Source organism: Salarias fasciatus, chromosome 7 (genome assembly GCF_902148845.1).
Source record: "Salarias fasciatus chromosome 7, fSalaFa1.1, whole genome shotgun sequence".
Classification (NCBI taxonomy): domain Eukaryota; kingdom Metazoa; phylum Chordata; class Actinopteri; order Blenniiformes; family Blenniidae; genus Salarias; species Salarias fasciatus.
Genome location: NC_043751.1, coordinates 9,094,038 through 9,111,605, shown reverse-complemented (window position 1 = coordinate 9,111,605; position 17,568 = coordinate 9,094,038). Strand labels below are relative to the sequence as shown.

Here is a 17,568-nt window from a genome sequence, read left to right as displayed (position 1 = left end):
ATTTGATCAACAATGCTGCGTTGTGTTCTCTCCCTGTTGCCTGATCTGAACGCGGCAGGTTCAGCCTGTAAATGTATGAGTGGGAGAACAAAGACGCTGAGGAATGAGGGGGGGAGGAAAAAAAAATGGACAAAACAGTTAAGTCTTTTAAAACAAAATGTACAGCTCCACCTGCAGCTCAGTGCACTGCATGCCCAGATAACGCCACCAACTTTAAACTCTTATTTTCTTTATGTTGCGGTCAGAGAACACTGACAAGACAACAGCGATGTTAAAGAGACATAATGCAACCTGGGATTGTGAGAATCATGACACATCATGACACAGCCAGGCCACAGGGAAACCCTCTGGTGGTCGTCATCGTGTGTTCGTCTCTTGATCTGATGTTTCCGCGTGTTGATATGGTATTTGTGGAAGACAGCAGGGGTCACCTGCACCCTGCTGCTCTCCAGCACGTCTCTGTCGGCTCCTTAAATCTTGAACAAAGTTAAATGCAAAAGGAAATAGCAGATTCATTGGAAGAAAAAAAGTTTTTCTTCCAAAAATTTCCACTCCAGCAAACATTTAAATCAAACTTCAAGCTTTTGTGTCAACTACATAACTGGTGTCTTTGTTTGAAACCAAAATTCAAAGTGGACAGACTCATCCGCTTGTTTAACGCACCGATATTCACAAAAAAGTCATGTCTACTGAGCTCAAGAGGTTAAAACAGTAGGAAAAAAATGTGATTTCAAGTTATGAAGGCAACATGACGTTGCAGTGTAGTTAAAATGCAGAAATGTATAAGCCGTTTCTGTCATTCTGACATTTTCAGACACCACCAGCACGTGGCAAGCAATGTGATACACTGAGGCGTTAGCCTGTTATTTACGTTTGCATCAGAGGAGGAAAAGCATGGCTGCCTTCAAACTGCAAACATGACTGTGTGCAGAAGAGACTGACTTCTGTCATTGAAGTCAGTATTATTATACAGAACTACATGAAACAAAATGTGAGGAGTCATTAAAATTGGCCATGAGTGTAGCAAGTGGAACAATGTTAACTTTATCAATTTAATCTTCTGTCTTTCTTCTACCCACTGCTGCACAAACTGCATAAGAACAAATGACAACTGCAAACTGATTCACCAGGATCCTCTTTTATTAAAACATTTAGGAGCAGCTTACAATGAAGCACCATCAAAATCCAACACCATTCCACACCACTTTAACCCAATAACATGTTGCAACTGCAGCTTAAAGTGTTCATAACCTGTCCTTAGGATAGTGAGACTTTTTAAAAGCTCGCCATTCTTTGAATCAGCAGCATTTCTGGTTTCGTTTTTGTCTCCAATAAGAGCGGATACTGTTAGTGTGCAGCAAACTGTCCACATTAAATATTTCACCATCACTGTAAAAACATCAACTCTTCAAACATCAAGGCTGAAAGGAAGAACCTGATGCAGGTGAACACCTGAATGTCAGCAAGAAAATATGCTGACAGGAACAACACTCTATGTTTTTACAATGAATAAGTTATAAAGTGGTTCTATTCAAACACTGAACTCCATTTGTCTGTGAAGTGACGCGGTCCATCTTTTATGAGTCGAGGTTTGATGAACGTCGCTCTTCGCTCACAGCTTCGTCTCATCCGCTCTCTGAGGTATAGCTCACTGAATGAAACCAACGCTGCTCTCTCACTGGCTTTCGTCGACGTCGCTCGGCCAGTACTCGTCCTGCATGTAGTGGTCTGAGGAGGGCTCCAGCGGAGCAGCGGCATCGTCGTCTTCGTCCCTCAGACTCTTCTGCAGCTCCTGCTCCCATTCGCCCTCCACCAGCTTGTAGAGGTCGAGTGAAGCTCGGGCGTCCTCGACGGAGCAGTGGCCGCTCCTCCCAACCTGCGGAGCCAAGGAGAAATTACCGAGTTATCATGAGACACATCGGCCAAATACATTCAGGAAGTAGAATCAACATGGTCAGTATCAGCACAGATGATAGTTACCCGGTCCTCAAAGGTGAGGTAGACACATTATGAACACTGATTGGTTCAGAGAACCGTCACTGTGTCAACAATCAATTTTCTTGCTGCTTTTTTTTGTTCTTGCTGTGAGAAACAGCCACATTCAAACAGCTGAAAATATCAGTTTATCAATATCTTTCACTGTTCTTCTATACCTACCTGTGCTCTGTATGGTGCTTTTGTTCATATTTCAGTTTAGCTGGGCTGAAACTAACATTACAGAAGTTTCACGCAGCATTGACAGGTTTCTATTTTTGCAGTGGAAACGCTTCCCTAATGTAGTGCCAGCAAACGCAGCAGCAGTGAGAGATCTCTGAATGTCTTCCTGATTCTCACCTGGATGTTTCTGTTCAGCAGCTTTCGGGTCAACACTTTGAGGGAGGTGCAGCGTCCCCGGGGGAAACCGGCCAATCGGCCGAGCAGCCGCACCGTACTGGTGTCCCGGACCATGTGACCTGGATGGAGAATGTCCAGCGCCTCAAAGTCATGGTAGATGGAGTGACCTACGACCACTTTGCCTTCAAGTATCTTGAGGATCTAAAAGAGGAAAAGGAAGAATCCACACAGGTGTCAAATTTTACTCCACAACATAATCATTCTGTGTTCAGAACTCAGTTAAAAAGAGGCAATATTTTCATTAAACTACAACGACACGTCTCACCTGCTCTCTGGCCTCTGTGAAGGGCGTAGCGTTGTGCAGATGGTGCTTCTTGATGCCACTCCAGCGAGTCCTGAAGTCTGTGACGGGCTGATGCGGCTTCACATACTGATCAAACAGGACGTGGCCGTGATAGTCCACGATGCTACAGCGGGCCAGCTCGCTGCAGCGCCCGCCAGGTCCCGTGCCCACCATCTCACAATCCAACGCCACCACCGTGGTCGGGCACGTGCTGAGGCACGGGGAGCTGCGGCCGCTGGCCGGCGGACTTGCTTCAGAGTGAAATCCACTGTCCACCTCCCAGCTGTCTGTTAGGGCCGCTGTTAAACTGCTGTGGTCAGCTGTTTTCACCAAAGGGAAACTGTGTTTACATTCATCCTTTGACTTATTCGCACAGTTCATAGTTTGGTTAACTTGGTCTGCATCATTTAATTTTCTCTTTTTGATCTGCTCCTGTGTATCTGGCAGATCATGGTCATTCTCTGTTTTACTAGACTTGATGTCGGTGATCATGAACATCTGTTTCCGCTTCTTCCGGGCTCTTGCAGCCTGTACGGCGCAAAGCAGCATGGCTCTTTTCCTCAGGTATCGGTAGCTGCTCAGAAGTCCCCGTGAGGAGGCTTTACACCTTTTTGATGGGTCTGACATTACTGAACAGGTGAGGTGTCTTTGAAGTCATGTTCTGATATAGAGAAAACAGACAAAAAAACACAAATCTCAGCAAGTGAAGGCTGTATTATCTAATTTCAGTACAAAATATAAATCTGTGAGAATATTTCAGATTATTAACACCTTGTACTTTTCACATTACACCTCTACAATGTAAACCTGGTCCCTGAGACTGTTATACAACATTGTCAAAAACAGTGTTTTTGACGTTAGGAACAGAAAACTTGGATGGCAAAGCACCTACTAAAGTACCACTTAGACATATAATGCAATTCACAGTGTTTCACATAAGAAGACATTAAAATAAGAGAAGAAACTAAATCTTACACGGTTAAAATACTATATTATTCATCGGAAATCTGAGTAAATAAGTGTTTTGAGGCCTGACAATACGCAATTAGTATATAAACCTTTACATTAATGAACATGTACAAGTGAAGACATTTACATCAACCCATATAGCATTTAGCTAACCGGTGAAAACCACGTATAATTTAACATCAAGCTAACTTCCGGACACCACACAACGTAAACCTCAAACTGCGAGTTTGTTCCCAACATTTAAGACCCGGAATAACTAAATAATTAAAATGAAAGAATGTATCTTACCAGCTGTAGCAGCACGTGTATAGAGGAGCAGTCGGAACAAGTCCTGACACGTTTCCTGCATCCTCTCATCTGATTGGCCGCTTTTCTTCTTCTTGAGATGCCTCAAGATAAAAAGTCCGGCACATCGAATGTCGCCACCCATCGGTCAAATGGTGTATTGCACCCCAAATGCACAACTGCAATATTCTCAAATCAAATATGAAACCAGCAGATTCACGTACAGTTTCTACTCTATTTTTTGCGGCTAACAAATTTTAAACTGAATAATGTTGCTTTAGAACAGTATGACTGTCATGTAAAACTACTTGGTTTAATTTGAACACCACTGTGTGCGGTACTTTTTGCTGTGCTGGCCCAGCTGAAACACCACTGCGTTCTACTGTCTTTACCGACAGTCCAAATCAAAGGTGTCCTGCAAGGATAATCAAAAAGCTACGTCAAAAAGGAGAGACCAAACACGAAGACAACATGAGAAACAAGCAAGAACACAGGATTGTCATAACACACAGGTCCAAAGATGATCTGGCATTAGGGGATGAGCCAAATAAGGATGATGGGAAAACTGACACAAAGGGGTGAGTTCAGGTGAAACAGGAGGGAAGACGACGCAGCTGGACTCAGGGGAGAACTGCAGGCCCATTACCCTTCACAAGGTAGTTCCCAACATTTGTTTTGCACAACAGATCAGGAAACTTTCACCAGTTCTTTCCTCCATGTTGGTGTTCACAAAGAAGGGTGTCTTATCACCAAACTTACATCATTTGCTGACTCCTGAGCCGCCCAGGTCTTATCGTTCTCACCAGCAATCAGCATCAGAGGACACTGCAGTCGTCCCACCTGCAGACAAAAAAACTCAGCAGTTCCTTCAACAACTGTTTTGTTTCCAGCAGCCTTTACAACATATATTCTTTTCTCTGCTTTGCTTAGAAGTTTTAGTGATGCACTTCCTTTTTCAGCAAAAAAGCAACAACAGAAAACTAAAAGAACAATAAGTATCTTTGCTTTGCTGAAATTCGACTCTAATAAAATTACCCATCTAAAAATGTAATCCAGCAAAAGTAAAAAAGAAAAAAACATAAGCAAGTTGAGTAAAAGGGTCAGGCCCTGACCCTGTAGCATAGTTTGTACCAACTTGATGTGTTTCAAATTCAAGTATCATTAATGTTGCTGTTCAACCCAACATTGAAAATTATTCTGGACTCAGATCTTGTTTTAAACTGATTTTAGTTAATGATTGAAGTGAACACATTTTCAAAGGATGGATTTCATGACTCTGATAACGATGTTTTCAAACATAATGGCTTTATCATATATTGCCAAGATACCGCAAACACTTCATATCCCCGAAAAAAAAAATGCAATTTCGTCCTCACATCTCTCCAAAAAATAATGAACCAGAATTTAAAAAAAGATATATTTCTAATTAAAAGTTCTTTAAAAGGCATGGCAGAAATTCACATCGATTGCTGTATTTAAAATACTTTTATTGAATTCTTTATTTTAAAATGAATTAATACAGCCCCTATAATTCCCTCCTGCCAGGGCCCAGTCCTGGAGGAGTCTGGAAATCTAAAGAAAGTCATTTCTTGTGCCCGGGCTGCCTGAGATGATCGGGGTCCCACAGTCTCTCATGGTCCTGGAGGTGCTGGTTCCTCCTCGAACCAGACCAGCAGAGCAGGTGGAGTTGGTGGATGTATCTGGCAGTGGTGCATTTGCATGTACAGATCATGATAAAAATAATTATCAGTGCCTTGCCTGTTAAAGAGCTTCTCCTTCAGTGTGCTACTGGAGCTACAGACGGATCAATAAAATACAAGGCGTCTTAATTCCTGAAGATTTGATGGTCAAAGCAGAAGCAAAAAGTCTTGTAGAAACTGAAATACATTAGAAATTATTTTTATATTAATGTAAGAATAAAATACATGTTTTTTATAGACTGGAAAAAAACTTTTAAAAACATTTGGGGACAAATATCACTGGCTTAATAGAGGAAAAGTGAAATATAATAAAAGAACAATAGAAAAACAGATGAAGCTCTTGCTATCAAATCTGCACCTCTCTGATCTGTTTGCCATTGAACAACCTGCCTTGCTTCCAGCCATAAAAAAATAAACCTTTACAGCTTTTGAGGAAAAAAAATAGCTTATTTCTATTTATTTTATGCACAGACAAGATATTAATTGATCACCAATACCTGAATGAGGATAGGTGAAGTTGCGAATTGAACCAGGAGACTGGACTCCTCTGTTCTTCATCTGCTAATCAAATGCAAGCTTCAATAATAAATCCTTCATCAATTCTTCCACAAAAACGCCATTGTTACACGGTGTAACAATGTAACTTACACCTTCGGTGATGTACCCAGAGAATGCGGAGCCTGCAGTGAGGGGGCGTGGCCTCGGAGTATGAAACGTCAGCTGGCAGGAGAACTCTGGCTGCTGCCGGCACGCAGGTGCATGACTTCACAGTTCGACTTTATTCTCGACATCCTATTTCAAGTTTTTTCTCGACATTATATTTCAACTTTATTCTTGACATTTCGACTTTATTCTCAAAATTCTATTTCAACTTTATTCTCGACATTATATGACGACTTTATTCTCAACATTTTGACTTTATTCTCGACATTTCGACTTTATTCTCGAAATCCTATTTCAACTTTATTCTCGACATTATATGACGACTTTATACTCAACATTTCGACTTTTTTCTCGAAGTTCATGATGAAATTTTTTTTCCCCTTCTAAAAATAAATTTCTCACCGGTGGCCCTAATGCTCTTCCGTAGAATGGTGATTTTACTTTTGAGATATATTTCGTTGAAGGTGCCAGACCATTTTAACCAATGAAAATCATTTTCAATATTTGTGTATATTTGTTATGTCAGCGTGCTGAGTGTATTTGAAGAAATTTAGTGTTGACTCTGAGGAATGACAGGCTGTCTTCTTGCTGTTGGCATTACATTGCACTGTTTCCATTTTCACAAATCCAAAAAAAGGTTCAAAAGACAGAATGCTGTTTGAGAACATGTATTTAAGCTAAGAACCCACTGTTCCAGTTTACGTTGAGAGGAATGGGTCTAAACGTCTCCAAAAAGACATGTGGCTGAGGTGTGCTGTACATTGTAGAAGATATCTAAAAGTGAGTGTAGTAGTTTCTGTGTGTTTATTGTAAATTAAGAAAAAAAACCCTTTTAACTTCATGTGGCAGCGCCACTGCACAGCGCCCCCTGTGGTGTGGAGGTGTGGTGCAGAGAAACAGTGCCACCTAGTGTTAGGAGTAAGAAAAGCTTGAAGTGACCTTTGACCTACTTTCTGTATCATTTCCTGCCTTTGATGTGACGTCAGAACAGTGGTTGCCATGACAACACTTCCAAGCTACAAGATGAAAGTGACCTGCTGGTGATTTCAAACAACAGTGAGACAGAGAACAGACGGAGAGATCTGATCTGAACAGAACGCTGAAGAGAGTTAGGATCCGGTGTTTGTTGCGTTTGCGAGCTTAGTGACTTTTTGGGATAGTTAATACTTTGGAGAAATCCACTTGACCTACATTGTTCTTAAACCGAGTTTGGATTCCGCTCACAAAATGACATCTGAGACCACAGAAGTGATTCTAACTGTAGGGACGCCTCCTCAAAACGCTGACCTAACAGAAAATGCATCCAGTGAGAACGCCATCCAGCTGAAAGCGACGGTTGCGTTGGCAGTGATTGAATTCCTGTCCAAGTGCGGCTGTAGCCACACAGGAGACCAGGACGAGTGGATCTCCCTGGTCAAACAGCTGGTCGACGACACGATGAAGGGCCTCCTCACGTGTGAGCCATGCTTTGTGAAGACCAAATATCATAAAGACATCTTCAAAGCTGTCCTGGAGGACTTTCAAAAACTTTACAGTGGAAAGCAGATGCAGTCTCTGGTTAAATCGAGAGATTCAGGCTTTTTAACTGAAGTTGTTGCTTGTCTTCAGAAACACGTGAGGGCATTTATTGACCGGCTTAAAAAGAAGCCAAAGGGAGACAAAGTCAAGCATTTCTTTTTAAGCTTGGCCAGTGCAATCGTGATAGTGGGCCTGATAGTATCTCTTGCAGTGCTCATTGGTTTTCTTATTGGTTGATCTTATGCTAGTCAGGTTGGCAGCTATGATCACCCTGTAAGCAAAGCAAACTTTATAAGACACTTTACAAGAAAATGAAAAAAAGTTACATATAGGAGGCCCCAGATGAGGCCTTGGGCGGGGGATTGGGGGGGGGGGGGGGGGGGGGGGGGGGTTTACTCTTCATGGACTAGAAGAAGGACAATGCTCAGAAGGTTTTCAAAGTGTGAGGCGCACCTCCCCTGGGGGGCTGCAGGGGAGGGGCGGCGAGAGAAAAAGACAAAGAGAAAGACAAAGAAAGAGAAAGAGAGTTCTCCAGGAACTCTGGTTTCCCCCACAAATATTAGACAATGCCTGATTTTTTAAAAAACTTTATTTTTACATTTTTGCTTTTACAACAGACAACAACAGAAATTGAAGAATTAACAGACAGACGGGGTCATCGTAACAGTCAGGGAGTTTAGCGACATTTAAAATTCAGCTTACAGAGGAACTGAACAATATATAAATGGCAAATGAAGAGGGTTACATCGGGATCAGAGCATTACAAAACCATATTGCTTTCAGGTCATTTCTTTTAAGTCCTTAATGACCACTTTAGTCCAGAGAACGCATAACAGATAAACTAATCAAAATACATTAAAAGAAAAAATAAAGAAGAAAGAATGAGTCTTTATAAACACAGGTGAGGTAAACCAAAGGAGGCTCATCAACATCACTCCCGGTTGTAATATGACATCCAGTTTTTCCAACATTTTTCTCCCTTTTTGGTGGCGTATCTTAAAGAAAATGTCATTTGTTCCATACTGTGTATGTCCTGAATTATTTTTTTTCCATTCGGTGATTGTTGGAGATTCCTTATTCAGCCATTTTCTGGTGACTGCTTTTTTACTACCAGCCAATAAAATTTGCAATAAATATCTCTCCCCTTTCTAGTGGAATGTGAATTTAGTGGACTGTGTTTTACATATATTTAACTATTCCTCTTCCGTTAACTTTACATTTGCCTCTTTCTCCCATCTGGTTTTAACGTACATTGTAGAGCGCCCTCTTTCTTGCTGCAAGGATGAGTAGATTCTAGAAATCTTTTTTTTTTTTTTTGTTCTGGCAGTTTTACCATTAATAACATCAACAAAAATATTAATCAGGCATTTTCCTCTTTCCTCAGTATTTTTGATGTTTGTCAAAGTAAGATCTTAACTGTAGATATCTGTAGAAGTCTTGCTTCTCCAAGTTATAATTTTGTATCAGTTGTTGAAAAGTCTTCAGATCCCTCTTGTTGGAAATGGTAGAGTGAGACGTGATCCCTCTGCTGATCCATTGCTTGAATCTGCTCTCCAATTTAGCTGCTTCAAAATCAGAATCATAAGCAATCCAGCGTAGTATTTTTGTTGATTCTTCAAATGTTTGATCTTTACATTTTTTATACCAAATGTTTAATGGGACAGTACTCCAATCCAAATCTTTCCATTTTGCTTCAATGTTCGGATCAAACCTGCAGACTAATGAGCGCAGCTGTGCAGCTCTGTAAAAATCTAAAGATTAAAATTGATAATGATACTCAAACAATTTGATGTTCGTTTGAAATTAATTTGAAAACCACTGTACAATAGAGACTCTCCCTCCAGTAGATCATGTTGCATCACCATGCAGGGAAAACAAGCAGGGTTTACAAACCCAGCAACTGGCGTCATCCTAAATTATTGCAGAAATACAACCAATAAAGTTGGAATTAAATTCATGAGCCTGCAATGCCAGATCAGTTTTTTTTTCCAGTGAAAAATGTGCAACAGAGGAAGCACCAAGAGAGCTGCTGAACAGCTTCATCTGATTCTCTTCTACAAAATGTGGAATACTATTTTCACAACATTTTATATCAACCGACTCATCCTTTTGGTTTGCATCTTAATTTTTGTGGTTAATCTTGTAACGACCAGTAATGTCACTCTGAATGTAATGAAGCCAGTAACATTTTTTTTTTCATAACCACGACTGCGCGTTGCAGAGCTCTTTATGGATTTGACAACTATCCAGTCCACTATGGGTAATTTTGAGTATCAAATTACTAAATCCTGCAAATAAGTTTTAAGAAAAATACTGTTGTATATCTGCCTCATGCATTTGAGACAATTTCAAAATGTAACTTTTTTTTTTGCAACGCTCCTTCATTTATATAACATCTTATTACTTTAGATAATTTATTATGATCAAATCTCTGGCAACTTTTTACATAAATAGTCTCATTACATTGAAAAAGGGTCAAATTTTAGTATTATTGGCTACACTATTATGGTGTTGTCCATTATTACGTTACTGGCCTTTTCGTCACACTGCGGCGTTTACACAGGAATGAGATTGAACAGTTCATTTTGGTTTTGTGGGTCTTTTTTTATTTCACAATCCTTCCAAATGTACAAAAACAAAGACGTGTTACGAGAAAAAAATAAACAAAAAAAAAAAAAAAACAAAAAAGAAAGAAAAAAAATCACCATTACCATGATCCCCTGTGATGACGGCAATAAAAACCAAAGCGACAGATAAGCGGCAACTGGTATCAAACCAAAGTGCATCAGCTTGAGGTGTAGTAGACCACGGGAAACAAAAAAAATCTCAATCTTTCAAAAAGCTGTCCCACGCTTTCCCTAAAAATTTGTTTGGAATCATCGGGCAGACCCAGTTCCCCACCTCTCCACAATATTCCCAGAGCATGAGGAGGACCTACAGGGGGCGCCACGCATTCTCGACCCGGGCTTCAGAGCATTCGGCTGTTCACTAAGACAGTGGGGTACAATTTAGTTCTTCTTCGTCCCAAATCATCCTCCTTTATCCTGTCATATCGGGGGGGCGGGAAGGTGGGATGATGTCGAGTTCATGAGTGGAGCTTTTATAGATCCACCTTGTCCTTCTTCTTCTTCTTCTTGGGCTCCTCCTGCATGACCAAGGGGTTGGAGGCCTCCCTCTTCAGGTAGGAGACGAAGTCGGCCACCTCGCGACCTCCCTGCAACCAGAGCGGCGGGACAGGACGGTCAGCGGCAGGCAGAGCGCGCCGGGTGTCACCGTGTTCGCGAGTCGACGCTCACCTCGTATCTCTTTGGGTTCATCTTGCGTCCAGCCGGAGAGAAGTAGATCGTCGGGAAACTGGAGAAATGAAGTGAAAAATTGATGAGAAATGTCAGAACATATTTAGAAACATCATATTTATAACATCAATATTTAGAACTAACTAAACACGATCCAGTTCAAAGTGAATCCACTGAACACTAATGTTTAGCGGAGCCTGGACTGACCCGCTGACTTCGTATGGAGACGGCACGTCGTTGGCTGTGGCGTCCATCTTGGCGATGACAACGTTGGGATCGTCGGCCAGCTTTAGAGGCAGAGGAGAAAAACTTCAGTTGCTTTGTCAATGAAGTCCCTTCATCGATACTCAAACAGGAAGTGATGGAACTGAGGTGGTTTCTTTCTATTCACCTGCAGACGTCATCATTTACAACACTTTGGATGTTAGTTTAGAAATAGCGTGGTTAATATGAAAGCTCTTGTTTTTCCAGCAGCACTGAGAAAACGGGTGAAATGAGCCTGTTTCTTCACCTTCTCTCCCAGCTCTTTGTATTTGGGCTCCAGGCTCTTGCAGTGTCCGCACCACGGAGCGTAGAACTCGATCAGCACATCTTTGCTGTCGTCGTTGACGATGGAGTCGAAGTTCTCGGCCACGACGACCTGCAGACATGACAGGTAGGTTTAGTGCATCAGCCTGCCAGAGTTTCCTCAGGATCAGCAGGCTTCGGCTGTCAGTCCGCTGATCGCCATCAGAAGCAAAGCACACCTCAAAAAAAAAAAAAAAAAAAAAACAGGTAGAAACGGGAACAAAATCCAGTAGAAACCCTCAGTGGGTTTCAGCAGAGAGATGAAAAGCTCTCACCTTCACCGGGCCGTCGTTGTCCTCGGGGATGGGCTCCGACTTGAGGTAACGCTTCACCTTCCCATTAAAGTAGTCCTGCAGGAAGCGCTCCAGAGCCTTTCCATCACGCCTGCAGTAAACAGACATTCAGGAACGGAGTGATTAAACAAAATTAGCTCCAAAAAAAGTCCTACTGATGTGGATTTTGTGGCAGTTCTGTGGCGTAAGAAATTAAAGCATTCCTTCCCTCAAAATTAGAGAGGCCAGGTTTAAGTAAATCAGCAACTGCAAATGTTTTATAGTAAACTTTGAACGCATTTTTTTTTTTTTTTTTTTTATTAAATCAAACCAGTCAACTTACGAGAACTCCTCCGACATGACGAACTTGTCTCCCTTGGCGGAGCGGATGGCCACCAGAGGCAGTTCTCCTGAGCTGCCGCTCATTCCAAACTCGGACAAGTCGTGGCTGAACGAGTTCTTGCTGGCTACGGCGAAGTTGAGCTTCTTTCCTTGGTCCAGGAAGCTTTTCGCTACTTTCATCACTCTGTGGGAAAGGGAGGCTGGTGTCAGTGTATTCAAGTGCAAAAGATGAAGAGAGCATCAGCAGGAGGAGCCGCTGCAGAACCGACCTGTTCCTCCAGTAGTTTGAGCCTTTGGGGTTTTTGTCATAGTCCACATCGTAATAAGCCACCAGCAGGTCTTTCCCTTTCAGCTGGTCCTTGTTGTCGTCCGTCATGTGGGGACAGATTCCAAAGCTGTGATCAACAGAGAAATGAACAGATGTATTAAGACGGATTGATTAAGTGTGAATTGACCTCAGATCGTTCAAAACAGCTCAGTGACACGTGGTCAGCTCTTCAGGTGAACTAATTTCACACACACAGGTTTCTGCAGAGCGTTCACATCCGAGTTATCCACGTCAAGCCTTAACTGACGCCGCACAGCAGTTAGTAACCCTAACCTCCATTAGTGTGTGTCAATCTTATAGTGAGTCATTTTTGCGTTTATTCTAAACTGTAACGGCGTATTTGTTCAGAGCCAAAACAGAAAGCGGCCGATACGCTGGAGGAACACGGCAGTTGGAGGAATCGCTATCAGGGCAGCCGATCAAGCAAATGGCTGATAGTGGCTTTCAAAAGGGAAAGTGAAAGTAAAGTCGTCATGTGCAACATGGACGCGGATGTGGACTGAAAAAAAAAGAATTGGGGCAGATTTCAGACTAAATATTCCGTCCATCGTGGCAAAAATTTATTTTACAAATGAAAGGCTGAAATGCCCAACACACACAAGCTGATGTGCACACCCATCGTCTGTACTACATGTTCCAGGTTCCTGATTCTAAGCCTCTGTGCACATTTGCAGCTGACGTACTTCAAACAAATTGTTAAAATAATCACAAAATCAATCATTCAGTCAGTATTAAATGAAAATCAGTGATGTTTTACTGTAAGTGCGTAATCTGAAAACACCTGCGGGGAAGTTATGCAACTTGTTTCAGGACAATAATGACCTCATTTTGACTTTTTCCTTAAAAACGTTAAAATAAACAAGGATATTAATCTTTGCAAAACATTTGAGCTCTCCTCGTCACAACAGACGCCATATCAGATGCTTTTTAATATCACATTTGTCTATTTCAGCGTCAACATGAAGGAACACAAAGGGCCGTTTTGTCTGGGACAGCTTTTCACAGCAGCCTTTTAGATGTTTTTAATGTGGAGAGAAGGGCTTCCAGGATCAGCTGTGAGAGCTAATGATGCTGGTCCCATGAAGTCTTCTGATGCATTCCCCATGCTGCCTGATCAGAGTGAGGTTCAGTGTGTTTGCACCGACGACGCCCCTCCTGCCACGTGAAGTCACGTTGGCACTGTGCCCTTCAGGTCAACATTGCATGCGACACTGCCATGCCCACTGACCTGCTCGATATGCAACGATAATGTACTTTGCACATTAAACACTCTGAAGAACAGCCTCAACACTTACATGTTGTCCTGAATGAATTTTTTGATTTTGTTGCTGGTGAATTTGTCCTCGGTGAATTTGACAGAGCCGTCTTCAAACTTGCTGTTGAGTCGTGGTGGGCGGAACAAGACGATGCCCCTGACGACCAAAGAGAGGGAAAAACGTCAGACTTTCTCAGCACCAACAGAAATATACACTCCTCGATTCGTCCATTTTGTCTAGCCGCTCAATCTCAAGACAGAACAGTAAAAATGAGTGTACTCACTCTCCATCAATGCCGTGTTGCTGGAGGAGAGCCTCGGAGTTGGTGTGGGCAAACCGGTAATTGTCTCTCAGTGCACTGGCTGCCTTCTGGAACTCTGCCTGCGCTGTGCTCTTGTCATCAGCAAAGAATCCTGGAAAGAAACACATCAGCCTCCATCAGATTTGGATGGAGTACGACTCTACTACCAACAAGCATCTGAGAGACTTCAGTTTGCAAAACACCCTCAAATCAAAATAACTAAGCTACAGCTGAAGTGAAAACAAACATGGTGCAGAAACCGACGTCTACAATATTAGAAAGTTAACTCACCAATTACACTTGCATCCCGATCTGCAACAAACTTGTCGAAATCAGCTTCAGTCTTGAGCTCCACAGAAGCTGGGCCAGCCTGCTTCTTCAAGAAGCTGACGATCCCATCTACACAGAGCAGAAGGATTCAGGAAGCAGTGAGAAGATGGAGCGAGACACAAAAATAAATAAATAAATAAATAAAAGATTACCACTGCAGGAATAAGAGGTAAAAACATACCTGCAGATCGGGGCCCATCATAGGGACCAGACTCTTCTCCGTCCCTGAAGATCTTCAGGGTTGGGTAGCCACTGACTCCATACTTGGAGCAGACATTGCTGTTCGCTGTGCAGTCAACCTAGGAAGAAAATAAAATATACTTGCTCAATAAAAGTCCTGAAGTTCAGAGTGCAAAACCCACAATGAAGTGGCCAGAGTGGAGTGACTTTGTGTTGTGCAATACCTTGGCCAGAGCCACGGTGCCCTTCAGACGTGTGGCTGCTGCTTCGTACTCAGGTGCTAACCGTTTACAATGGCCACACCTAAAGGATATGGAACAGGAGACACACTTCAGGTTTTGGCCCCATTATGAGCCCGAGGGATTCGAATGTGGGGAACTTGATATTGGAGATAGACATTTAGAAAACTGAATTTAACAGGGTTAAAACATAAGGGGATGGTGGGCGATACATTTAAACTTTCAGCATGTTAAAACACTCACAGTACTCTTTCCTCTATCTAATGACATACCTACATCAATGTCACAACACTGACAAGTCAGTAGTGTATTATGCGAATTTGAGGTTGGTCATTTTTAATGTCAGCCCACAACCACGACATCATGAGCTTGGTTCGTTTGTGCTATCTCAGAAAAACTATATTTTTACTTTAATAAATCAAAACCTGCGAAGCAAAAATAACTTTGCTTAATAAAAAAAACAACGTCACAACCCAACAAGGGCAAAAAAAAAAAATGGTAAAAGGGTTTTTAAAACAAGTATTTCATGAATCAAAAACTTTCGTGTTGAAGTTTGGCACAGTGTCACCACGGCGCAGTTCGTCAGGACCAATCAGACGTCGACACCAAAACTTCACGAGCCAATCAGATTGTTACAACAGTGAAAGGACACGCCCCCAACTTCCTTGTAGCTTCATTAGCAGCTAGCTCCCAATGGAAAAGATTCACAATGACAAAAAAGCACGCCGAAAATAATTGTCTTCAATGTTCATTGGTAATTATACTATATTACACTAGCAGCTCTCGTCTCACTCTGTCAGGGTTTTAAACAAAAACAATAACGCGGCTTCTGCAGCCACACTTACGTTCCGTGCTAACATGCTAACATTTGGTCCACAGCCAGTAAGGAAGAGAATTTAATAGAACAGTCGTTTTGAATAAAGACACAAATAAAAGTGACTCACCAAGGAGCGAAAAACTCCACCAGGATCAGGTCGTGGTCTCCAATTCTAGAGTCGAAATCATCATCGGTGAACTCGAGCACATCACTGGCCCGCGAGGAGCCGGCGAGAGCGGCCAGCAGGATCAGCTTCCACATCGTGCAGGGTGAGGCGAGAAGTCCCTCTTCACGGAGGAGGACGACGAGAAAAAGACGCGAGCGAGGTCCGTGGCAGCCCCCTTCTTCAGCTCTTCAGTCTGCTGGGCCGAGGCGAGATCACACTCGGAACAGAAAGAGAAAGACGGAGAGGAGGTGGAGGAGGAGGCGGCTCCTGCAGGCGGCGGAACCTCTCCTAACCACACTGTGGCAGCTTCTCATTGGTCCCCTGCGTCCGTCAATCACACTCCGCCAGCCAATCAGAAGCCAGCAGATCACGCATACGGATCTGACGGCCAATCAGGAGTCTGCACAATCAGAGCACTTCAAATACAATGTGTAACATCCTGCAGAGTGATAGTGACTCACATTTCACCTTTCGTCTTGCACACAGCAGTAATGTTGGGTTGAACACTGCACTAAGGTGTTTCACACTCACAATACAGTTGTAAACTGTTGAGAATAGAAAGATAAAGCACAACTTCTCTTGGTAATTATAAACCTGAGCATATTAGAATCACATGAGGGGTTCCTCAAGGCCCTATCCTTGGTCTTCTTTTATCGAACATCTACATGCCTTTCCTTGAAAATTTTTAAGGAATAATTCTAATGGGAAAAGTAAGGACAGCGAAACCAACATTTTTCCTGCAGTCAATTAACCTTTGAATATACATTTTAGGAAAACATCATTGTGTCAGTCCAGAAGCGCACAAACACAGTTTAAAAAAATATAAATTCAATACTTTTTCAAGAAAATAGAGTAGGTTTAACAGATTATCTTTATAATTGACAGTCCTGCAAAAGGGGGAAAACGTCCTCCTTTCTTAGCACCAAAGGCATGTTTTTATGGATGCAATTTCACAATATGGTTCTAATGTTAGTGTGTATTCTTCATTAAGGTTTCACATGGATCTATCGCTGTGCTGTCTGATTTCTGCTATTTTACTGTTTTGACCCTGACATGATGTTTGACCCTTTTCATCAACAGACTGATTGTGTTTATTGTCTCCCCGAGCCTGAGTTATTCTGTCCTTCTTTGTATAGGCAACAACATTGACATTTGAACAGGTTGAGCTGTTAATAGGAACTCATTATGCTTTATTTATTCCCTGAGGTAAAATTCTTTTTTTTTTTTTCTACATTCACCCATCCTATTTCTAGTATACACATTAGGGTGCTCAGGGGTGTTGAAGGGCTCAAGGGTACTGCTCAGCTCTGACTTGTCCATTGTGGGAATCGAATCAGCGAACTCCTGACCCCACCTCTCTAACTTCTAGGCTACTACTGGATAAAAACAGCACATGAACACATTTACATTATTCATACGCATTGTTATGGGGTTTTACACAGTTTTCCAATTAAGATCTTAACATATCCACTTTATAATTTAATAGCACATCTCCCTCCTACAGCACACTTACAAATTCACTGGGCATCACAATACTCTAATTGCTGATTAAAAAAAAAATCACTCATCGAGGAATCAGACTGAGAAACAATTAATGATTTAAATAAGAGTATGCTTCTAAAGGCTGACATCAGGCAAGTGGAGGTGGCATGTGATTGGTGA

The 17,568-nt window shown here is 42.1% G+C and overlaps 2 protein-coding genes across 2 annotated transcripts; both read right to left on the bottom strand.

The window, feature by feature from the left end:
* Positions 1–1,130: 1,130 nt before the first annotated feature.
* LOC115391724 (apoptosis-enhancing nuclease-like) lies at positions 1,131–4,004 on the bottom strand. Its single transcript, XM_030096058.1, has 4 exons — positions 3,935–4,004; positions 2,660–3,338; positions 2,335–2,535; positions 1,131–1,876 (listed from the first exon to the last, which is right to left on the bottom strand). The coding sequence occupies exons 2-4, from the start codon at positions 3,302–3,304 to the stop codon at positions 1,676–1,678; spliced, it is 1,047 nt and encodes a 348-aa protein (XP_029951918.1). The 5' UTR covers positions 3,305–3,338; positions 3,935–4,004; the 3' UTR covers positions 1,131–1,675.
* Positions 4,005–10,442: 6,438 nt separating this feature from the next.
* On the bottom strand, positions 10,443–16,158 carry LOC115391718 (protein disulfide isomerase family A, member 3). Its single transcript, XM_030096052.1, has 13 exons — positions 15,868–16,158; positions 14,909–14,987; positions 14,686–14,803; positions 14,466–14,573; positions 14,157–14,286; positions 13,913–14,029; positions 12,559–12,684; positions 12,291–12,473; positions 11,951–12,059; positions 11,620–11,748; positions 11,316–11,395; positions 11,109–11,166; positions 10,443–11,026 (listed from the first exon to the last, which is right to left on the bottom strand). Exons 1-13 carry the CDS (start codon positions 15,999–16,001, stop codon positions 10,913–10,915), a joined length of 1,485 nt encoding a protein of 494 aa, XP_029951912.1. The 5' UTR covers positions 16,002–16,158; the 3' UTR covers positions 10,443–10,912.
* Positions 16,159–17,568: the final 1,410 nt, after the last annotated feature.